At 41.0% G+C, this 25,944-nt stretch overlaps 1 protein-coding gene across 1 annotated transcript in view; it reads right to left on the minus strand.

The window, feature by feature from the left end:
• Positions 1–25,944, minus strand: part of LOC149466441 (fibrosin-1-like protein) — a gene marked incomplete at its 3' end in the record, with an annotated part of 581,440 nt that overhangs the window by 241,548 nt on the left and 313,948 nt on the right. Inside the window, exon 3 of the mRNA XM_089672498.1 lies at positions 17,107–17,307. Coding sequence (XP_089528624.1) covers positions 17,107–17,307 — 201 coding nt within the window. The remainder of the gene's footprint in view (positions 1–17,106; positions 17,308–25,944) is intronic.

Below are 25,944 nucleotides of genomic sequence, written 5' to 3' on the forward strand. Positions count from 1 at the left end.
AGACTGGAAGCTGGATCAGTGTTGAACCAAAGGAGTCATTTCTCATCTATGCTAAAGGACATTTAAGTCCGGTAAGGTGCATGGTTTGGAAGGTGGCGGCAAGTGGATTTTGTTGCACTAGTGGTGCTGAAGAGGGGAGCACATAGTATTATATGTTTAAAGGATACTACACTATCATACATTTTCTCCGGAGGTATTCTTTACGAAGATAAGGATGCATTTGAAGGATCAGTTTTTGAATGGATTGTTATTATGGAATGAGATATGAAGTCATGTACAAGTATTTTTAGGGTAGGAGTATTCGATCCAGCCACATAGAAGTGGACACTAGGTGATTAACATAAATTTTGAACACAATATACACTGAGATTTGGATTTTAAGTTTTATTTGAGGTTTATGCAATAGGGATAATGCACTATATGTAGCTTTTGCTTTTTTTTTTGAGGCACACGTGGATATTAAAAGAGTGACTCTATGAGATGGATCAAGTGGAAGTATGAATTCTGAATAATATTTGAAGAATCATAGATCCGATGTTGAATCTATCCCCCACCGGCTATTCATAGAGAACTGAGCTCTCAAAGACCACTGATTGCTCAGTTCTCCTCTCAGCTCTAAGCAGAGAGCAGTGACTGTCAGCCATGAGAGGCTGAGCCAGCTGCCAGCTCAGGCTTCTGGGTGGATCCTGACAGTATGGTTGGGATCTTTTCAGAGCCTGGACTGGCTTTGTGACATCAGCCAACAGCGGGATTTAGCCCACTGTTGGCTAAAAACGGGTCACAGGAGTGCAGAACAAACTGCACTCCTGCGATCCATAGGAGAAATAGGGCCAAGAAAGCTTTGCCTATACTTCTCCTTTAAATACTTGTGATGGGAAGTAAAAAGATCTGATTGTTTTAATAAATGCATTGAAACGCTATGCCCTCCTCAAGTCTCACTGAATAGTATTAGCTATGGTGATTTTACCTGTGCTGTACACATCCACCTTAAAAGGAGTCACAGAGGGGAACACACACCTTAATGTACAATACATACAGATTCCGGTCACTATCCACTGTAAAGAACAATTGCTGTCAGGTTTTTTTTTTTATTTTACATATCTTTTCTGATTGTATAAAGCATATAGGTTCACTCCTCAATCTTCCATAATCCAGTAGTGTAGTTCCTTTCTTGCCGGTAATAGACAAAACGTGAATAAACCAGCATCCTATTCAGTGGTCATTCCCACACCTCATGTTCTGGCATGTTTCCATACTGTATCCTGGGCCATTTCTTCCCCAGGTAAGCAATGCACACACACCCACCATCCATACGATGTAAAAGAAAACATGATTCATCAGACCAGGCCACGTTTTCCATTGTTCTGTGTTCCAGTTCTGATGCTCACATGCCCATTGTAGGCACTTTTGGCTGTGGACACAGGTCAGCATGAACACCCTGAATAACACAGCCCCGTACACAACAGACTGCGATGTCCATTATTTCTGCTTTCAACACATCAACTTCGGGGACAACATGTTTACTTACTGCTTAACATATCCCATCATCTTTCATTCGCCATGTAACAAGATAATCCGTGTTATTCACTTAACCTGTCAGTGGTCATAAAGGTATGGCTCATCTGTGTATGTCTAACTTATTACATGTAAGATCCTGTAGAAATCATTGAAGCATAACTGACAGCTGTCTATGGCCACCTAATTGCCAAGATTTTCCTCTTCCAGGAAAAATCAAGATTTAACCAGGAAAAAAAAATACAGTTTACTCAATAGCTAGCATTAGCTCAACTTATTTTATATGCAACCACTTAATTTGATTGTATCCCAGAAAGCAAATCCATTACAGCACAATGCTACAGAATTAGGTGTTTTGTGATAGGTACATTGGTTTGCCATAGCAAAAATGCTACTTTGGCCCAGTTCTCCCTTTTTTTTTTTTTTTTGTTACTATAGACAAAGACACGATCTAGAAGGCAAACTCTTGTACTTGTAAATGAAAACTCAGGCTCCATGCACACTGGGCATTCTAATAGCACTGGTAATGTTGGCGGTGTAAAGTCATGTTAAAAACCTTAGTTTTTCAGTATTTTTTAGCGTTTTTGTATTAGCGTTTAGCTGCGTTTTTTCACGTTTGTTTTTTTTTTCTTTAGTCAAAAAAAGTCCAAAAGCACTGGTTTGCCACGATTTACCGCGTTTTTCGGTGTTAGAGCGTTTTTACAGCTAAACTGCTCTAGAAACCCACTAGTCCCGGGTTTTTTTCCAGCCAAAAAATGTTGATTACAGTCTATGTGTGCATGAACACATAGGATAACATGCTGGGGGGTTTACTGGCTGTAGAAAAAAATGTCAAAAGCCAAAATCAGCAGCTGTAAAAACATCCAGTGTGCATGAGGACTTGTTCTGTTGTTCGAACAATGAAACGTCTCTGCTTAAATGTCTCTCTTTATTCAAATCTGCATATCTAAACTATAGAAAACATTTTTTTATTTTTATTAATAAAATTATGAATGTCCTTTTACTTATTATAAAATAAATAAATAAATAAATAAATAAATAAAAGATTCAGTGCTCTGGAAAAACATGATAGAATTTAGTATGAAACAATTAAAAAAAAAACCATAAGGAATTCAAGTGATTTGTGTTTTGTTTGATTTGTAAATGTGTACCTTTCACAAGTGAAAGGGAGATGGGTAAGGCTTGGTTCACACTGGGTGTTTAGCCTTGGTGCATGAGGTATTGGCGTTTAGATGCCGGTGGAAGGTACGAAGGGAGTTCAAATCAAACTGGGACTTTTAATTTTACAGGTATAAAAAGGGATACTAGCGTGGCGATACTACCCACAGTAGTAAGTAGCAAGTGTGTCCTATTAGGCAGCGTATATGTTGTGGGCCAGTCGAGAGACCTTTAATCAAGATGGTAGACAACAGTGTTAGTGTGTGCATGAAACAGCGTGTGGTGATGGTGTTTCTTGTGAGCAAAAAGGCATAAAATCTGCGGATATCTTCAGAAGACTTCAAGCACAGTACGGTGATGAGATACTCAGCCACATTAAGACATATGAATGGTGTAAACGTTTCAAAGATGGCCATACATCCGTCAGTGACGTTCCCAGCCATGGTGGTTCCCAGCCCACAGCAGTCATTCCTGTGAACAATCAGCGCTTGGAATGGCTGATCCTGGATAATCAATACAAACCATGTCATGAAATGTTGTGAAAGAGACAAATCTTTCTGTGGGAATGGTGAACGCAATCATTCAAGACCATTTGCATTTTGAAAAAGTTAGCGCATGCTGGGTACCAAGACAGCTTCAACAGTGAATATTACTGTCGTGTCCTGAGTGATGTGCATAAGCATCTGCGATAAAACAGACAGGCTTGATCACTAAGGGCGTTCTGTTTCTCCAATCCGTACAATCTAAACACACACATATCTGCGCTAAAAATGGCTGTGTGTATAAGTGGGTGCTCTATTGGAAACAAATAGAATCAGCAAGGGAGAATGTCACCAGCAGACCGAGGATCATAAATATGGGTCCAAATGTTTTAATGAACGATCACATAGTTACAGCAAGGCAACGTGTCGGGAGTCCCGCAGGACCCCTTCATCAGGCATGAGGCTGTTTCTCCAGGACAATGCACAAGCTCATACTGCTCACCACACTACATGCACATTACAGCAACTCTGCCGGGAGGTATTGCCACATCCCCTTTACAGCCTAGACCTCGCACTGAGTGATTTCCAGCTGTTTGGACTCCTAAAGGAGTTCCTCAGTGGTCAGCATTTCAGCACTGATGATGAAGTGAAGCAGGCTGTCCTAGGATGGTTCTGGCGGCGTATTGACAAATTCTATGCCAAAGCTTCCCAGGCATTAGTTAAACGCTGGGATAAGTGTATAAATGTAGCAGGGGAGTATGTCGAAAAATAAATGCAGTTTCCACTTGAAATTTGTTCTTTTATTATATAAACTCAAAAGTCCCGGTTTGACTTGAACGCCCCTTGTACATTTGCACCATCCAGCCCCACTTTGGCAGCCAGTCAATCTTTATGAGAAGCTGACAGCTGCCGCAGCTGGACACTGCACTGACCGAAACTTACTTTCAGTGCAGTAGGCAATTAGGGACAAATTAAAGCATTCTGCGTTTTGGGCATTCGTTCCTTAAATTCATACTGCAATAAACATAAGTAGAAGTTAGTTCACGGTCTAGCTGCAGCAGCAGATTTTGCTGGCAATGGAGCTGCATGGTGGAAAGGTACCTTCCACTCGCACCTAAACACCAGAGTCTCATGCACAACCAATGTACATGAAGCCTTACCCATCGCCCTTTTACCTGTGAAAGATACATGTTGATATGGTAACTCCTTGGTTTCACAGACATTCTGCTAATAAGAGGAACACTTGCTAAGTAACTTGTTTTCTTACAAGGAAAACACAAAGCCATTCTATCAAGAAGAGTGGAATGATTTCCCCTTTTCTGTGACCTGTACAAGAGTTCACTTCCCGCTGTCAGTGTCTGGCTGTACACTTTCTTGTTTGCATAGCTGGATGCTGAGAAAGGGAATGGATAATCACTGTCAGAAAACCATCTACAAACGTGGCATTGACCAAATGAATTGCAGGACCATTCTAAATGCCAGCAAATCTCTCTAAGAGTAAACTCCTTTTTAGTATACACAGCAGAGGCATCCCTATGGTTGGTGTCACCTGATGCGGTAACACGTGGCGTCACCCCTCTAGAGAGGAAGGAGCAGTGCCGGTGTAGTGGAAAAATGAGTATCCCGGACCCGTGAAGATATGTATCCCCTGAAGCAACTGCGCATGTGCCGGTTTCAGGCCAAAGAAGCCGATCTCTGACTGCAGCACAGAGCTGCCACAGTTAACCCTTACAGGCTGCAAACCGCTGAAGCTGATCCCGCGGATCACTATGGGTTGCAAGATCAGTTAACCCCATGTAGGTTGAAGCTATACAGGGTTAACTGATCTTGCAACCCATACTGATCCGCCGGATCAGCTTCAGCGGTTTGCAGCCTGTAAGGGGTTAAATGTGGTAGCTCTGTGCTAAAGTCGGAGATCGGCTTCTTCAGCCTGAAACCGGCACATGCGCAGTTGCTTCAGGGGATACATATCTTCAAGGGTCCGGGATACTCATTTTACCGCTACACTGGGGGCAGCTGTCACTGTGCCGGGAATCCAGGATCACCCCAATAACTGGCCAGGAACTTCACAGAGCCCAGAAGCTCTACTGGCATCCTGCTCCTGCACCCCCTGGGATGGTGTCACCCGCTGCAGCCCGCACTCCCCTAGGGATGCCACTGATACACGGTAACCATTAGTATTTGCACTGATAATTGACAATTTTACTTCTTTTTTCATATTGCGGTCAAGAAATTGTGATCATGAAAAAGAAGGTTAGAGCAGTAGTAAACTCCACATTTTATCTTGTACCTACCAATAAGCCTATAATAAAGCTTACCTGTGGGAACAGTGAATATCTCTTAACCATGCATTATTTAGGAGATATTGACATGTGTAGCAGCCGGTGACGTCATTGGCGCATGCGCACCGCGCTCTCATTGGACACCATACCGTCCATTGAGAGAGCTGTACTGTGACCTTGACTCAATGTTCACAGAAGTCACAGTCACGACACAGCTCTCTCAATGGACTCCCTACTGTCAGAATACACTGATGGACAAAAGTTTTCCAATATTCCCATTTGACAGAAGTTGATCTAACAACAGTCCATACGCAAGACCGTGAATGCAGATTTTTCTGATCTGAATGCAGAGCACATTTACTGATCTGTGTAAACATAGAAAACAATACACTTTTTGATGAAGGTTGTGTGCATAAGACCTTGATAAAAACGGTGCTGTTGGGTGAAATTAGGGGAGCCATAGAAAAATATGTTCCCCCTATATGGGTAGATCAGGCTACTGTAATAACATGCATGCACAACAGTACTGCTATTGTAGCCTTCAGCAGGCTACAACTCAGTGCTCCATTTTCTGTGTATACATTAATGGTTCTCATTATGTGATAGATAAACTGATACTACCTAAGGAGGAGAAATTTGTTAAGAAGTTGAAAAACAGACTGACAATATGACAGATTAGGTTGCCCACGTGTTTTTAGACTGTGAAGAGTACTGGAAACCAATGACTCGTGCACAATCGTCATTTTCTTAGATATAGCCCTAACAGTATGGAAAAGCCATTTCTATGTTGACTAAATCTGCCTATTTACAGCCCACAAGTTAGCTGAGGGTAATGTATGCCAGGACCTTAAAGAAAGTAGCCTAAATATCTGTATGGTCCAATCTTAAAGTATATATATATATATATATATCCAACATTTCCTATTCCTTATATGTTCCTGCTGTTCCCTGTACTTGTATGATAAAGTATCCTTTCTCTTTGTATTGCTTCCTTTGTGTGAAATCAATGCCAGTCTCTTTGCTTTCCTATTAAAAACTGACCACACTAGGCAGGAGAGCACAACATGGTCAGTTTTCTGACTGGGAGCTAGACCAATGATCAGGCTTGTGCTGACACTCCCCCCTGCATAGCCATTAATGGGGAAGACCAGTGTATTGCTGTTTCTCCTCCTCCAGCTCTCCAAGCTCCTTATGAAGGTGAGAACAGAGGGTATGTGATCACTCCTAAAAATGGTGAAAAAAGATATTTATATTGTACGGCAATAGGTGTGCCCGAGGACATGTGTGTCTATGAAACGCTTTGGGTGGAGCCTACGTGCTGACGTCACGCCACCGTGTCCGTGAATCAGAGCGGTGGCCATTTTGCATCTTTTTCCAAGGTTCAAGCTGGGTTTGTAACAGTGCTGGAGAGTGGATAATTAGGATCTATTAGTGAGGAGTTGCTACTGACCAAGTAGATTTCTGGTGAATGTCATGGTGGTGGAGGACCCCACACCGGAGAGGAGCACTTGGTGGGATTGAACACAGTTTGTCTTGGTTGGCACTGCAAGCATACAGGTTCACATTGGAAGGACTGTTCTAGAGATTTGTTATTCTTTTGCACTTGGCACTTTTGGAAAACATTTCTTTGCATATTTTCACTCACTGATTTGGAATATTACTTATTTGAATAGACATTTTATGTGCTGCTATTTATATAGAAACAAATGTTTTGTCTTTCATTTCTTCCATAAGATTTTTATTTCAAAAAATAAATGAACAGTACAAAACTATCCAAGAGTAGTACAGTGGTTGGAAACAGGTTTGCATGACATAAGCAACACCAAGGTTTGGGGTTACAGTACCATCCATTACATCTCAGGAGGTTGTATACAATAAGACAGTATCTACCTTTGATTTCTATTTTACACTGAATGGGTTGCTGTACAAGGAGAGGGTTTACATATACTTTACTGAATATGGCCCGTGTTAAAAGTTGCTTTTATATGTTTATACATAATTGACATCCTGAAGGCAATTGAATATATGGTTTTAACAAGATATCTTTTCTACTGGTCTATTATATTCAATCTGATGCCAATACTCTAGTGAAGCAAATTCTTATGATGGAAATGCAGCTCCGTTCTATGCTGGGCTGAGAGGAGATACATTAAGCTGGCCATGCTGCCTTTCTCTTCCCTGCACTCCAGGCTTGGGATCTCCCGGTGGATTGGGTGAGCAGCTGTGAATTTGATGCAGCCACAGATTACTGTTGCAGGAGAAGGGACAACCATCTGTGCCCTCTTCACAGTGTGATGCTGCTCCTTTCCCTGAGACCTCACAGACATCATCTACCCCCTCTGCTATAAGACTGACACAAATAATTCACAGACTTGACAGAATTGGGGAGAAGCATGCTAGCTTCAATTTGCCAAAAGCCTACCCATTAGTGTTGCTGTACTGGAAGGAAATACATGTATACACCAGTGTACACTAAGAAGATAGGACTGCAGTGGTTTACAGTACCGCCTCGTACAGAAGCGCGCACAACAAACCATTTGCAGTTTCTATGGAAAACCCATTTTCTTTCATCAATAATGTAGCAGCCACATGTCTGCAATCAGATTATGATAGAAATTCTCTTTAAACACAGTCTTGCTTTATTCCTAAACTTCCATCGCTAATCATATATTTTCACCAAGTCCAAGGCTCCATGTAAAGTGGGCGTTTTAATAATGCTGGTAACATTAGCTGCGTAAAGGCACGTTAAAAACATGAGTTTTTCAGCATTTTTGTATTAGCGTTTAGCAACGTTTTTTAGCATTTTTTTTGTGTTTTTTAGCGTTTTGACAAAAAAAACATTTTTTTTGGTCAAAAAAAGTCCAAAAACACTGGTTTGCCATTATTCCTAGACTGCAAGCTCCAAGGAGCAGGGCCCTCGAATCCCTCGTGTATTGAATCGTATTGTTACTGTCTCGTGTACTGTCTCCCATTATAATGTACAGCGCTGAGCAAACTATTGGCGCTATATAAATACTAATAATATTTACCGGGTTAGAGTGTTTTTACAGCTAAAAAACTCCTCTAGAAACCCACTAGTTCTGGGTTTTTTTCCAGCCAAAAAATGTTGATTACAGTCTATGTGTACATGGATACATAGGATAACATGCTGGGGGGTTTACTGGCTGTAGAAAAAAGCATCAAAAGCCAAAAACAGCTGCTGTAAAAACATCCAGTGTGCATGAGGACTAAAACAGTGATTCATCAATACATAACAAGGGCAAAAAAGTCTGAGGTCACTGGTGTATGGACAAGGCCACATATTTTCTTTCTGAAGATAAACTAGTTTTCTTTTCCCTTACCCCCGGTTCACATATATGAGGCCGTGCGGGCCGTGTTTTGCACGGGCATGAGAGCCCATTCATTTGAACGGACTACCGTGCCCGTGACATGCAGGGAAGAAGTCTTCTTTGAAAACGCAGTCCTCACGGGAACCTGGGTTCCCAGTACGGTTGTGTTTTCCAGTGCGGGTGGCGTGCCATTAGAACTAATGGCACCCGCCTGCGGGTCCGCTTTCCTCAGTGCGGTTGGTGCAGCTGCACGGATTTTCGTGCGGATCCGCAGTGGCACCACCCGCACAGATGTGAACCTAGGGTTAAAGGAGACCTTCACTTAAAGAGGTAGTAAACAAAAAAAATTCCCTGCAAGGTAATGTCATAATGTGCTAGTATGTATCACATATATATGAAAGACTTACCAGAGAATGAAGGCCTCCAGCGGAGCGCTGTCACCGCCGCAGAGGCTTCCATTTTCACCCGGTCTTTCTTCCGGGTTCCTAGGCTGCGGCCACTTGAATGGCCGAAACCGCGATGCCGTCACTCCCGTGCATGCGTGCGGGAGCTATGGCTGTGCCGCACAGCTCTGAAGGAACGGCAAGGGTATGTCGTCCCTTCAGAGCACATGTGCCGGTGTTGTCCTTGGCTGCCTCTCACCAGAATATCTCCTAAACAGTGCACATTTAAGAGACAATTTTTTACCTACAGGTAAGCCTATTATAAGCTTACCTGTAGGTAAAAGTATAAAAGTAAAAAAAAAAAAAAAAAAAAAAAAAAAAAAAAAAGTACAAAAGGCCTTGTTCACACTACATGTGCAGGAAAACTGATGGAAAAAATGCACAGATTTCACTTGCAGAGACATCAGTTTTAATGCACATTTTAGAGAGCTTTATGCATGTTGCAGATTCCTGCACAAAAAATATCCACACGTGGCACAAGTGTTGTGGTGTGAACAGGGCACATAGAGAACAAGTTTGTTTCTGCCCCTACGGAACGCATGCAAAAAAAATTAATGTCTCTTCACATGGTGTGAACGAGGTTTAAAAGTGAAAAGTACCATTAATTCACCACTCCCCCATCTTCTAACATATTTGAGAGTTTTTTTCTTTGTTTGGCATCTTTTTCTGACATGTGTCCGCTCCCACTTCCACAATTCTCACAAGAATTCTATAAGCTGGCCCATCCCCAACCTCCTGGGACACTTCACATGACCCAGGAGCCTGCAGGACCAATCTGACAGAATATGCACAATGGGGAGCTGGGCCGTTCCCGAAGCCATGATGGTGGTGAAGTCTGACAAAGAACGGACCCCAGAAAGGACAGCGCTGGACTCCTGGGCTGGTGAGTGACTGTTTATAACAAGTCAGCAGCTACAATATTTCTAACTGCTGACTTTTTTTAAATGATTGGAGTTCCTCTTTAATAGCTGACTTTAGCCAGGTTTGCTGAAACAATGTGCATCATGTCCAGCACGCAAGTATCACCAACAGATCATGATTTTAGGATTTCTGTGTTTATCCTGGACAGATGATCTAATCAGTTTCACTTGCTCAGTTGCCACAGCAAATCTCACCAAGGGAAAACCTAAGAACATGAAAAGGTGGGCATTCTTAGGTCTGGGGTTGAGAAATACTGATCAAAACACAACATGAAGGAGCAGAACCATTAAACAGTATGACAGAAATTCAAGCATGTACTGCAAAGTGAAGACAAATTTCAACCCATCCATTCTCTACATAATAAACTGCATAGACAACTAAATGTCAAATGTCCTAAAAAGGAGTAGTCCATCATATGCAGAATTAACTTTAGCTAACCTGTTTTCTTTTTGCTTGTCTCCAAAAAGCTTTTTTCTCATTAGTACAATTATAGAGTACAGCAATAAAAAAGAGAATGGAGACTGCACAGAAAAAAAACACAGTTCTCAAAAGGTGGCACGAGTGAATATCACAGCACAAATATAAGGAGGAGCACCACCACCACGCCAGAGATATTTCCCATTTCATGTTGGAAAGAAACCCACAAAAAGTACAACTATTAGTCATCAAAAAAATCATAGACGCAAAAAAGTGTTGCAATCACACCATATTTTTTAAATCTTAAAGTGGAACTACAGGCAACATTTTTTTTTTTATCTTAAACAGAGTAACGGAGGGTCAGATCACCCCAATCAAGTTTTTCTTTTTGCCATCAGTGTCCCATTGGTAACAGGTGTTCTAATCCCTTTCCTTTTTATCTGAATATAAAAAATACATATAAATTACATACAGATTTATCCAAAATGTGGGAATGTCTAATACTGATAATCAAAGTTATTTTCATTTCTAGCTCCTGATGATGGTATTTCCTATGACACAAGGCGTTGGGAAGTTACTTCCAGTTTGATGTCACTTCCAGCACTGGAAATATGTGGCAGCCATCTTTAATACTGGAATTCATATGTTTTTCTAAGACAAACACTATTTTACATTGTGTAAGTGCATTTCCACTCTGTTTTAAATACATTAGCAGTACTTTTCAGTATGTGGGCTCCCCTTTTCTCTTCCCTAAGGAGATTCTTTTCCCTATTTTATGCTGGGACAACCACTTACATTGGAACAGAGGGGAAGCCGTTTGGAGTACAAGGAAGCCATAACATCCAGGATATAACTACACATGCTGGCTTTGACTCCCTTGTTAATGCAAGGAGTCAAAATTCTCTTGAGAGTGTGATGTGATGTCTGTGTACCGGGTTCTCTGGAGAGAGCACACTTTGTCCTTGTTTTTGTGTTTTGAGCACTGTATTTTGAGATGTGGGACTTTCACCTGGATAACACATTTGGTCACATCGGTTCCCAGTGAATTTGACCACATTGGGATTTTTTATTTTTTGACTTCGCGTGATACTGATATGATTCATGATTGTACATGACATTAAAGTTTATATGAGGCTTTGAGTATACTGTAGGTAGCGCTGTTACCCTTGGGGTAGGTGGGGATTGGCTTTGAGTTACTTTAGTTATATAAATGGAAGACCTCTCCTGCATTGTCTAAAAAGTGTTCCTTATTAAAGTGAACCCATCACAATGCCCAGTCAGTACAAAGTGACAGGTTTTCTTGATAGCCCGGCTCGTCTGCTGAAACTTACATTCCCCACACTCCCTTACTGACATGTTCACTATTCAGGGTCCAAAAGGGGAAAAGCCCCGCATGAGCTCTGTGTCAGTCTATGTGGGAGCTTACAAAGGTCTAAGGACTTACCCTCCTACCATGATGAGACAGCACTTGAGCCTAGTGATTGGGTGCTCAGGCACTGAACAATGCATAATGGGAGAAAAGGGAAAAAGTCACGTGCTCCTTCATAACCCAAAATGCTGAGTATTTCATTCAGCTCATACTGAGGTTAAAGTACAGAAAGGTAATTATATACAACAGAGATGTTAAAAGCAAGTAGAGAACAGGGTATGGAGTATGTCGTTGTGATGCTTTTATTAAGGTTTTTAATATTCCTACCCTTTCCTTCATTGATAAACAGAGGCTTTCTATTCCTTCTTTACAAACGATTGTTTTTTTCAAAGACGTTAACAGATGTTTTACTTATTTGTGTATTAAACTTAGCTGACACTGCATGGCAGATCCATGGTTACTTGTAAATGTTTTACATAGAAATACAAAAGTTATGAACTTTAAGTCCGTTAGCTTGACCGTATTTAACATAAGCATGTTTTCTGCGCATGTATTAACATTTCACTTTATGCCATAACATGAATTGAACAGTTCAGTTAAGTTTCTACTCATATCGGCCTCGTAATGTGCTGAATGTCTGCATTCTCCTGGTAACATTTTGTAGGCATTCATTCCCATTTTGCTTTTGAAAGCTCCTGTGCAAAGGTGTAACTAGATCAAGGACCCTCTGGCAACCTCCTTACTGTCACTGATATGAACGTAAATGATTTCTAAATGAAGAACATGTAGCAGGAGAGCTACCATCAGAGTCAGTACATTACTAGGGACCAGAGCTGTGGACAGTTCCCATGCAATCCTCACATTTCCTTGAGGATTGCACTTGAAGGTGATAATCTCGGTTTTAAAGGATAAGTTCCCCTTTGGGAACATGTAATAAGTTCCCAATCCTGCAGCCGCCACCTGCTGCCCCCTCTACCTATGACAAAAGTACGGGGAGAAGTTCCCCATGCTCTTCCCACACCACCGTGTCACACATCTACAGCCCTCTGTGATTGAATGGACTACGGGTCCCGACAGTCACAGCGGCTCTCAGCTTCTAGTCTTCAATGAACTACCATGGCACTGTGAGCACCATGGTAGTTCATATTCCTGTCAGACGTAATGGCTTGCTTGTACGGGATGTACGAACAAGCAAATACATTGACAGTCTGCAGGAGATCTGCATGGCATCAGCAATCTGCTGATCGGTGGTGCAATGCTTTAGGGGCTCCTAACACAAAAAATAAAAACTGCACTTTTTTTTTACCTGCAATAAAATTTGCATTTATTATTTTTTGTGTAAAGGTGATCCTTTAAGCTACATAACTATAGTGAAGTAGAAGTTGTAAAATAGCTGCAATTGAATAGTGAGAATTTTATACTATGAGGATCAACATAACAGAAAATAGCAGAATATCAGAAAAAACAATAAATGTCCAGCATGTGGGCCCACCACTCTACATCACGTGGCTGCTGTGCAAATCCCACAGAAAGCTCTATACCAACCTCAAAACCGATGGAGGTCTAGAAGAGGAACAACCAGTCTTCTTGAATCCTTCGCAGGGAGAGGAAATGATGAATATTTCTCACTATGCTGGTAAAATTGTGTGCATAACACTACAGATGTCTGGTGGTTTGTTGGACTTCGATACTGCAGCAAACCCTGGTCAATGTTGCTGCATGGCTGATAAGTAGGCCAACAAACTCTTGGTCAGAGCATTGAAAATACCACCATGCCTTACTAAAACAGAATTGACTGAAAAGGACCAAAAGCCGATGTTAATGAGAGTGTGCTGGTTATCTGGTAATGGCAAAAATATAAAACTTTTCCCTTTCACAAATAAATAACAATAAAATAAAAATAGAAATACAACCAACATAAAAAACTTAAAAATTGTCCAAAATATCAAAAATATCCAAAATTCAAAAATAGTCTCCACAGGTGTAAATAATGATTTTTCTTTCTTCTTTCATCAAAAAACTCCTTCTCAATACCCGCAAATCCTGATGACAGTACACCTCAAAAAGAAAAAACTTGACATAGTGTCATACCTTTTAAATAATAAAACACACGTGCCACTCACTGTGCAGCATGCAAAAATCTTTATATATGTGTATACTCCATAAACGAGTATCTATACACATGCAAATATTCTATAGTGAATATAGATATAAGTGAAACACACTCACATAAAATAGTGTCATAAACACAATGTGTAAAAGCAACTCCAACTTATCACTGCAAGTGTGTATCACCACACCCTGTATATATCAGTGATCACCTAAACCCAAAACAACACTCTCCAACTCACATGCTGATGGGTAATTACCCTATATAAGAAACATCAAGGCATAACACCACTCTGGGTTAGTTTTTCCTCATAACGATTTCATCCAATACTAGGGTTTTTCTTCCATTATCCTCAAGAAAATCCACAGTCACAGATAGTGTATATAAAATATCCTCCTTTATTTGGTAACTCACATAAAATTTGGGTGAAACAGCTCCTCCTCACAGGGATACAAGTGTAGACAGATTCAGGGAAACATTGGCCACATGTTCCCACTTCCAAGATGGCCGCGATCGCACTTCCGGTCAGCGACGATACGTCTGACGTCACATGTCACTGACGCGTTTCGTCACTTCCTATGACTTTTTCAAAAGGGTTTTTTCAAAAGGGTGTGGTGATACACACTTGCAGTGATAAGTTGGAGTTGCTTTTACACATTGTGTTTATGACACTATTTTATGTGAGTGTGTTTCACTTATATCTATATTCACTATAGAATATTTGCATGTGTATAGATACTCGTTTATGGAGTATACACATATATAAAGATTTTTGCATGCTGCACAGTGAGTAGCACGTGTGTTGTATTATTTAAAAGGTATGACACTATGTCAAGTTTTTTCTTTTTGAGGTGTACTGTCATCAGGATTTGCGGGTATTGATTAGGAGTTTTTTGATGAAAGAAGAAAGAAAAATCATTATTTACACCTGTGGAGACTATTTTTGAATTTTGGATATTTTTGATATTTTGGACAATTTTTAAGTTTTTTATGTTGGTTGTATTTCTATTTTTATTTTATTGTTATTTATTTGTGAAAGGGAAAAGTTTTATATTTTTGTTTGGTTAGCCTTCAAGGGTGGAGGTGGATAACTTTTCTGGGGTATTATAGGGTGATTTGTTGCTGTGTATAAATATAAGTATCTGGTAATGGCACTCCCCAAATTCCGTTCCATACAGCCATGATTTCATAACGTGCTTATGTTGGCCATAAAGGTACAAACAGCTGTATACAGTGTAGATAAATAGCTCTATGAATATGGATTATTTACTGTAAAGAAGGCATTGGAAGGGAAAAAGAATGATTTGTATGGCTACATCCACTATCATAAAGTAAGGATGCGTCGATGAGAGAAGTGATGTGAACATTGCTTGTACTCATTTTCGAAGGATGAAAAATATCTCAAAATGTATGACCACTATAGGTCTTATCTTAGGCAACTGCCATGCATACTGAAAAATATGGACATCGGAGACTCTCAGGGGAGGATATATTTTTTAGCAAGCATATATATTTTTAAGTCATACAGAAGGTCTGTTGGAGGGGAATCTATAGCAGGAAATTTTCTAAACTGGAGCAGACAGAATCTGGAGCAGCTGTGCATGGTAACCAATCATCTTCAGCTTGTTTCCATTAAAGTGGTTATAAAGACAGGACATATTTTTACTTTAATGCATGCATGCGCCACCCCATAACCCCCTCACCCCACTTCTAATTACCTGAACCTGAACTCGATCCAGAGCTGTGCCTGAGAGCAGAGTCTCTCTCTGCTCTCTCTTTCCCCACTGGCCATGAAGGCAGCAGCATTGGCTTCTGTTGCTGTCAATCACAGCCTGTGAGGATAGAGTGTGGGTAGGGCAGAGCTGCGCTGTGTGTGTGTCAATGGACATACAGAGCCTGGTTCAGGATCAAGCCTGCATGAGTGCTCCTACAGCAAGAGGCTGCACTCAAAAGCTGGTGGTGGTGGTGGTGGTGGGGGGGGGGGGGGGGGGGTTGGGGGTCAAGAGTGCCAATGGGGAACCCACAAAGAAGAGAATCAGAGCTGTTCTGTGCACACCCATTTTGCACAAAGCAGTTAAGTATACCATGTTTGTAATTTTTTTAAAAATCCCTTTACAATCACTTTAAGCTTTGAAAAAAGAAAGCTAGAAGTGGAGAGGTTGCCACGTACACCTGCTCAAGATTCTGTCTACCTCTGTCTTAGTAAATTCCCCTCATTGCCTTTATAATTTTGCAAGTTCTCCTATTCACATAGAGCACATGTCCATGGAATCTATAGTACGTACGCCTTATTGAAGACACTTTTCTTCGCACATTCAAACTGGCTGGCCATTGAAGTAAACCAGAGGCTACCACTTCTGACCTTTCTTCCTGAAAATATTTGTTGCCAGGCTATCATGCAGACCACTTTTGAGTCGATTATTTTGTGCCACTGGCCCAAAACAAGTTTGCAATCATTGACTTTTCAGATCTGTATACTTGTTCTGAATCAAAGTGGAAGTCCAGTCAAATACGAAGTATACTTAAACCCACTTACACCCCTGTCCTAAGCCTATTCTCACTCGCCTGTATAGGAAAGATATCTATATGTACCTATTTCAAGGGCGCTCTGGTTCAGTCACATGATCGTCTCCTAGTGCCAGCTTCAGTGTAGAGGAGGGACAGCCGACAACGGATGCCCCATTGCAAGCTTATAGGTGATATCACTGATCTCTCCTCTTCAGTGAAGCCGCCGCTGGAGAGATCATGTGACTGGACCGGAGTGCCCTTAGAATTGGTAAGAATAGACATCTTTCCTTTACAGGGTAGTTAGTATAGGGCTTAGAATGTGGGTGGGAGCAGGTTTAAGTATATTTAGTATTTGACGGCACTTCTACTTTAACTTAAAAATAATTAGATCTAGTGGGTCAACATACCAACCAATCATCATTTTCAGAAAGAGGTCAACAATGGCTGCCCCCATATTTCTATCATGAAACCCTTACTTTAAAATAAGCCACATTCAACAGTTCATGAAATGATCATCTTTGAAACCAGAGGAGATCAGCAAACAACATGAATGGAACAGTTTGACTCCTTACCTGATTGACGGTCTTGAGAGGGTATTTCTTCTTGTCACGCTCCTTTCCTCTCTCCATCTCTCTTTCTGAGCTGCCTGCATCATGATTGTGTCCATTCTCACTCGGCTCCGCAGAGATATATTTCCCTGACTCTCTGGATTTCTTGCTAGGATGCCTTTCCCACTTCTCTTTCCGCTCTGGTGGTTTTAACGCCAGATCTTTCTGCGAAAATAAAGAAACAATTGGCAATTTAGTAAAGTCAAACACTAAAAAAATTCTCATCGTGGCAAAAGCAACACAGAATTGTATTTCCATTTTAACACACTAAATAAGAGTGTGCGCTAACAGGTGCAATCTTGCTAGTCACACTAATTAATTGTCATGCCTAGGTTTTGCTTGAACAGCATGGCCTAGGGACTTCTCTCTAGCATCTCTCTTGTAGGTCTTTAGTATGTTATTTAAATACAAGGCTTTAGGTTCACACTGATGCAATCTGATTTTGATCCGATTTTCTGTGCAATTGTGTAGTGCAATTAGGATGTGATTTGCATATTCTATGAGGCCAAAACTGCACTGAAATTGCACCAAAGTAGTGCAGGAACCTTTCATAAAAACTGTGTGTGCTGAATTGTAAACAGACACCATTGCAAAACAATGTGATTTCCATTGTCATGCGATTCTGGGCTTCATGTGAAGTCACACTAGTATGAATGGAGCCTAAAGGGGAAAACACACCCTCATATTAAAAAACTGGTTGAGTGTAAGTAAATGAGAAGAATGCTGGTGCAGGAATACAAAGACCACCAGTGTCCCGATGCCGGTACTCTGCCAAATGTAATAAATCTCCACATGCTCACCTTTCTAAAAAAATTATTACACTCACTGGCCATTTTATTGGGTACACCTCGCTGCTGCCAAGAAAATAACCCCCATACAATCACACCACCATCAGCCCCGTTTTTGAGTGCTTTTTTGTGTGACAGCATATCACAGCCCATTCACTTGAAAACAAACAGGCCAAGGTAACTCCTGCACATTTTTCTTTATTTTATTGTGAGCCTCGCTCGTTTTGTCGCATTTTAGGTGCCATTAAGAATAGCACTGCATACATGGTGCTTTTTTTGCTATTTTTTTTTTTTTGCGTATTTGTGCAAATGCCAAGGTATAAATGGGCCTTAGACCTTCAGTGGAGATTAAAGAAAAAAAAAAAAAACAGTATAAATGCATATGAACATGTGCAGTTAAAAAACAAAAAAACACAGAAAAATACATGAGACCTGTTTTACACACAATAAGATTTTTTTTGCTGTTCATTCAATCCTGAGATGTATAGAGGTCTGCAACACAGTACAGCCAGCTGGAGACTCAAATTATACTCACCGGCCAATTTATTAGGTACACCTTGATAGTGTCAAGAAAATATCCCCCCACACCATTAGACCACCACCAGCCTGAACCATTGATACAAGGCAGAATGGATCCATGCTTTCATGTTGTTTACGACAAATTCTGACTCTACCATCTTAATGTCGCAGCAACCAGTCTGCCCATTCTCCTGTGACCTCAACAAGGTATATTCATTCACACAACTGCCGCTCACTGGATATTTTTTCTTTTTCAGACCATTCTCTGTAAACCCTAGAGATGGTTGTGCGTTAAAATCCCAGTAGATCAGCAGTTTTTTAAATATTCAGACCACCAACGACCATGCCACGTTCAAAATCAAACAAACCCCCTTTCTTCCCCATTCTGATGCTTAGTTTGACCTTCAGCAAGTCATCTTCACCACGTCTAGATGCCTAAATGCACTGAATTGCAGCCATGTGATTGGCTGATTAGCAATTTGTGTTACCAAGCAATTGAACAGGTATACCTAATAAAGTGGCCGGTGAGTGTATATGGAAAATTTCTAGTGTTGTAAAAATGATTATGTAAAGAAAAAAAACAGGAGTGGGAAAACACAAAAACAATGAATGCACCCTTGTGGGGATTATTCAGGACAACCAGCCTAAGGTAAGGTTTACAAAAGTAACTGCTATTCCATATTTCCGACAGTTTGATCTAGCTGTAAATCTACTTTGGGCAATTTCCACCTATTGCAGATAACAAGCACAAGCTAGCCTTGGTTAACCCTTCCACAATCTCACATTCACAGCGGATGGTTCAGACATCAAGCTGAATCACTGATATTCTGGTATGATATTGCTATGTGCTAACCTTTTGGTTGGACCCTTTATGAGCTCTATTTGCCCAAATCCCCCAACAATTAATGCAAGTTGATTTAATGGCACCACAATCATGTTATATTAAAAAGGAGCAAATTTGTCTCATTCTTTTTAAGGGAAAAGAATAGTAATATTCACCACTCTGGGCTAGGCTTTCTGCTGCATCTTATACAGTATGAGGACTGCAAACAAACTGATTCCACTGCATGCTGACAAATTACATTGTTACAAATGTGAACAATGCTTCGGACAAATTGTACAATGGTTGTTGCACATTATGCTCCTGATTCACAAAGCTCCTTGGGAGACAATATATAGAAGCTTTACAGGATTCTCGGCTCATAATCAGAACGCTCTTAAACTGGAGCTATGACAGCTCTACAGGGACTTCATTAGTGGCTTCACAGCGGCTTACTGGGAATCAACAAGAAGTCCCGCTAGAACAGCCAACAGAATCTACACAAAAACAGTATTAGTGACCCCAAATGCTAAACCTTACAGTGCTGATAGTGCTGCTACTCTGTCCAAGATGCCAGTCACCTGCTGCAAATGTTTACGGATGTCTGACACATCAGTATTGAAAGCTGTCATGTAAACTAAGGAGAAGAATGACATATGATATGTTCATAGAGCAGCAAGCCAGAAATGATTGTGTATCTTAGCTAAAGTACACACACATACAATAAGTTGTCTTCAACTGGAACATAAATCTGACTCCTGACAATATAGTCCTCATGCACACTGGATGTTTTTACAGCGGCTGTTTTTGGCTTTTGACATTTTTTCTACAGCCAGTAACCCCCCCAGCATGTTATCCTATGTGTCCATGCACACAGTCTGTAATCAATGTTTTTTGGCTGGAAAAAAACCCAGAACTAGTGGTTTCTAGAGGAGTTTTTTAGCTGTAAAAACGCTCTAATGCTGAAAAACGAGGTAAATCGCAGCAAACCAGCATTTTTGGACTTTTTTTTTAACCAAAAAATTATTTTTTTTGGTCGAAAAAAAAAAAACCTCTAAAAATTGCTGCTAAACGCTAATACAAAAATGCTGAAAAACTGACATTTTTAACGTGACTTTACACAGCTAACATTACCAGCGTTATTAAAATGTCCAGCGTGCATGGAGCATAAGTGTGCCAGTACATTTGTTTCTTTTAACCCCATGACGCCGACGGCACACAAATATGTGGCCTCACGGAACTGGTTTTTTTTCCGTGGGACCGCATATTAGCGTATCTGTCTTTGTGCTGGGAGCACGCCACTCGGCGCGCTCCCAGCACAGAGACCGCTGTATTACTGAGAGCCCCGGGACCCATTCTAACGATCGGGACCCGGGACTCCTGATCCCGGGTCACATGATCACTCTGATCAATCAGTTTCTGATTGGCTATCACAGTGATCAGTCACTGTGCAGCTCGGCCCCTTTGTTTTTTCTGTCTCTATGAATGAAGAAGAGAGATACATTGTATCTAACTCCTGACATAGAGAGATAAAAAAAAGTTTGGAAAAAAAAAAGATAAATATTAAAAAATAAAAGAAAAAATAAAGAAAAATACCTAGATCAAGGTTTGATCTAGTTCAGTGCCAGGGTTAGTGTTTGGGTCAAGATCAAAGGTCAGGATTTAAAAAAAAAAAAAAAATTGGTGTCAGCGTTAATGTCAGTGTGTTTTAGGTGAAAAAAAACAAAAATAAACAAAACAGAATGCACACTATTGTTTCTGGGCTGTACTACGGGTACAAACAACAAATAACATACACATATATGGTATCGCTGCGATTGGCAAGTGCTGGAGAATCTATTTTGGGTTGTTCTTTGGTGGTAGGTTATGGTCGTAACAAGAAACACACATCTAAATGAAAAAAAAACTATTTTTTTTACTATTTTGGGCCAGTTTTCCTTTGATAATAAAAAAAAATAGGAGATATCCATTACCGTTTACCACCAAATGAAAGCCCAATTTGTCCTGAAAAAAACACGGTATAATCCACCTGGATGTACAAAGTAGTTGTGATGATATGTACGGTTTTACTATCACATGTCAACGTTGCAGAATTGTGCTTAGGCATTTAGATTTGTTTTACCCTTAGGCGTGAAGGGGTTAAAGTTACTGGATGAAGTGAAGCAGGATTTTAAAGCAGAACTCCACCCAAAAGGGGAAGTTCCACTTTAAGGAATGCTCCCCCGCTCCTCATTAAGGATTGGCACCTTTGGGGGGGGGCAAGGGGGGGTACCCGAATTTGACAGGTACCCACTCCCACTTTTGGTCTTATCCGAGCAGAAGGTGTCCTCCCTCCCTGTAGTCTTTTGGGACACGTAACAGGTCCCAGAAGACTACAGAACCATTCATGAAGCGCAGTGCTACTTGCACATGCACAGTAGGTACCAGGCTGTGAAGCCGCAAGCTATCACAGCTGGGTGCCCACAATGAAGATGCCGGCCTCCTGGAATACAGGACGGCCAGTGAAATGGGCTGCGGGGGACACACCGTGTGACTGAGGGACAGGTAAGTGGCTATTTTTTAAAAGTCAGCAGCTACAGTTTTTGTAGCTGTTGACTTTTATTTTTTGACAGCGTGAGTGGAACTCCGCTTTAAGTCTTCCAAGTATTTCTTGTTGGGAGAACATGTCCCAGAACAGGAAGTTACCGCTGTCTATGTCCCCAATAGACAGGTGTCACCGAGATAGGAAATAAGGTGAACAGCCAACAGGAAAAAAAATAAGCCCCCCCACACAAGCACACAAGCTCTCCAAAGGTTAAAAGCTCACTAAATCTAGGGGATGAGGAATAAGGTGTGGTACCTTACTCCTTGCTTCAGTGTTCTCCTCCACTCCAGGTTGTGGGAACTCCCTTGCCATCCTAACAATGCAGGGCTGTTGGCCATCATGTGCCCAGTTGCACAGATGATGGGAACCTACTGCAGCAAGGAGTAAGGGAAGTATTACACCATATTCCACATCGCTTAAAGTTAACAAGAATTTAACCCATGCAATGTGGAGGGGGAGGGGCACTGCAAGGGTACTGTTTTTGCAAGAACCTGAATTTGGCCTCACAACTGCTGAGCTCATATAATATCCTTAGAACCATCCAAAATATCACCATAGGTGGTTTATATTCAAACAAGATGGGTGATATAAATCTGAAATCCTGGGTTCATTTCCAGCCAAGACACTATGGGGAAGGTTTCTACAAGCCACAAGACTAACAACATAGCAACCATAGTTATTTATTTTTTAAATCAAAGTGCTTGTGATTTTTCTTATTGTTTTGTATGGCGTGGGGAAGTGTTAGACTATCTGCTCTACAGAACTTCTTTTTGTTAAGCTCCATTTCCACTTTACAGTTTCCATTTGTTGTGATTTTCCATCCCTTTGTAACATGCACCAAAAATGCACAGACTTCAGCTGTGTCTTAAAGGGAATCCAGAATGCTTTAGAGACAAAAATACTAGATCATTTTATTTCTTTCTTTTTTTTTTTGAATGCCAGGACTATGGGAATAAGGATCCTGTGTTAATGCAATGCTTTATTGCAACCACGCCTTTTTTTCTTGACGTATCCATGTTTTCTGGTGCGCTGAAGTGTGTGTTGAGGTGCAGTTACAAGGTGCATTGGGCTGTCACTCAAATTAAACAGATACATATTTTGTTTTACCATTTATATAACTGCCTGCACAAGTGATATGTCAGTCACTGATCAGCATACATAAAATGAAGGAAGCACATATGGAGTGACTTTTTGCTATTATATTGTTGCCAATAGTATGCTTGCAGTATATAAAAATGAGACAATATTCGGACAATACAATTATTTCTGTCACATAAAAACATTCCCAAAATACAGTACTCAAAGAGACCAAGTAAAAAAAAAAAAATATATGCTTCAATACTTAATGTTCTATACATGGTAGTATTCACCCTGAAAAATTGACCAGTATCCTTGCTGGATTTGGGATGTCAAAGTCCCACGTATCTTTTCATAGATACTATTTTGCCAAAAGTATTGGGACACCCCTCCAAATCATTAGATTCAGGTGTTCCAATCACCTCCATGGCCACAGGTGTATAAAATCAAGCACCTAGTCATGTAGACTGCTTCTACAAACATTTGTGAAAGAATGGGTCGCTCTTAGGAGCTCAGTGAATTCAGGCGTGGTACCGTGATAGGTTGCCCCCTGTGCAATAAGTCCATCCGTGAAATTTCCTTGCTACTAAATATTCCACGCTCAACTATTAGTGGGATTATAACAAAGTGGAAGTACCTGGAAACAACAGCAACTCAGCCACAAAGTGGTAGGCCAAGTAACATGACAAAGTGGGGTCATACTGAAGCGCACAGTGCGCAGAAGTCACAAATTGTCTGCAGAGTCAATAGCTACAGACCTCCAAACTTCATGTGGCCTTCAGATTAGCACAGCAGTGTGTACAGAGCTTTATGGAATGGGTTTCCATGGCCAAGCAGCTGCATCCAAGCCTTACATCACTAAGAACAATGCAAAGCAGTATATGATATAAAGCACTCCGCCACTGGACTCTAGAGCAGTGGAGACATGTTCTCCGGAGTGAGGCATCACGCTGCTCTGTCTGGCAATCCGATGGATGTGTCTGGGTTTAGCAGCTGCCAAGAGAACCGTACTTGCCTGACTGCATTGTGCCAAGTGATAAGTTTGGTGGAGAGGGGATTATGGTGTGGAGTTTTTTTTCAGGGGTTGGGCTTAGTTCCAGTGAAGGGAACTCTTAAAGCGTCAGCATACCGAAATGTTTTGGACAATTTCATGCACAGAGTCCTGATCTCAACTCGATAGAACACCTTTGGGATGAATTAGAGCGAAGACTGCGAGCCAGGCCTTTCCGTCTGACATCAGAGCCTGACCTCACAAACGAGCTTCTGGAAGAATGGTCGAACATTCCCATAGACACACTCCTAAACCTTGTGGACAGCCTTCCCAGAAGAGTTGAAGCTGCTATAGCTGCAAAGGGTGGGCCAACTCATTATTGAACCCTACGGACTAAGACTAGGATGCCATTAAAGTTCATGTGCGTGTAAAGGCAGATGTCCCAATACTTTAGGCAAAATACTGTAGGCATTGAACAATGGGGATGACAAGACTGAGAAGCAGCACATACAATAAATCCAGGATGTGATATGGAAAATGAAGTTTAATATTTAGCTAGTATCACTCCTTGACTTCTGATGAGCACAACTGAAGAATATTAAACTGTAATAGAGATCTCATATATGTATTCTAGAAGAGAGATAGAGATGTACAATAGTTTACTCAGCTGTGTCCACATTCTGATTACACACAGAATGAGACCCAATAGTCCGTGGCAGCAATAAAGCCAGTATTGGAAAGTGTGCCTTTTAACCTTACAATAACATTTTATACGCTAGACCAGAACAAGCACATCCGTATTTCATCCATTCTGCAATGCTAGCAAAAAAAGGAAAAAATTGGAGGTATTATTCACAGCAACAAATCAGAAATTATTTTCACGATGTAAGAACAAAGACGCAAGGGCGTGGACAGAGAAAATGCCTTAACTGACAAGCATACAGATCAGAAACATTTGACACACAGCAATATTTACTTTGTGAGGATGGGATCCGTTTACTGTGTGTAGAAAACTGGATTACATCAAAGCTTGGAGAAAGAGATCAAAACAGGAAGCCGAGGCACTGAGGGACAGAGAGTGCTTTATGTCAAGGCCAACACAGTAATGAAAAGGGACAGATCCGATGCAACCTCTGGCATGACTACAAGAGCTGAAACCTCTCTATTTCAGGAAGCACAAAGTGATTATCTACATTCTAGACAACTATTAAGTAAGCCTTATAGTTAAAAAAAAAAAAAAAGCCACAGGATCCATTTAAAATAATAACTATGTGCTGTCAGCAGAAAATAACTTTTCAATGGCCAAGGTGAGAAAAGCTAACTACAGATGAAAGATGAAGCTCAAACATGGTACATGATCACAGAATGATGGTCTTAAAACCTCCATAAATGGGAACACTGAAATTTTATGCTACACTATTATATCGGTACATTGGCATCTGGGTGGGATATATTAGGCAGCAAGTAAACATGTTATCCCTGAAGTTGATGCACAGAACAAGAAAAAAATGGGTATAGCAGTTTGTTGTCTATGGGGAGCATAGGCACAGACCTATCAGGGTGCCTATGCTGATTCGGGTGCAAAGCCAAAAGCACCTACAATGTGGGCACCTGAGCATCGGAACTGGACAACAGAGCAATAGAAGAAGGTGGACTGGTCTCATGGCCAGGTGCCTGTGCGTCACTTACCTGGAGAACAGATAGCACCAGGATGCAGTATGGGAAGAAGGCAAGCCGGCAGAGCAATATTCTTCTGGGACACCTTGCATCCTGCCATTCATTTGGAGGTTAGTTAACACATACAGTTGTGCTCAAAAGTTTGCATACCCTGGCAGAAATCCTGAAATGTTGGCATTGATATTGAAAATTTTACTGATCATGCCAAAAAATGTCTTTAATTTAAGAATAGGGATCATATGAAGCCATTTACTACCACATAGTAGTTTGGCTCCTTTTTAAAATCATCCCCTCCCTCCTAGATTGTAAGCTCCGAGGAGCAGGGCCCTCCTATCCCTCTTGTATT

This window comes from Staurois parvus, unplaced genomic scaffold (assembly GCF_062004578.1).
Source record: "Staurois parvus isolate SC_StPar_1 unplaced genomic scaffold, SC_StPar_1.0 ptg000129l, whole genome shotgun sequence".
Lineage (NCBI taxonomy): Eukaryota > Metazoa > Chordata > Amphibia > Anura > Ranidae > Staurois > Staurois parvus.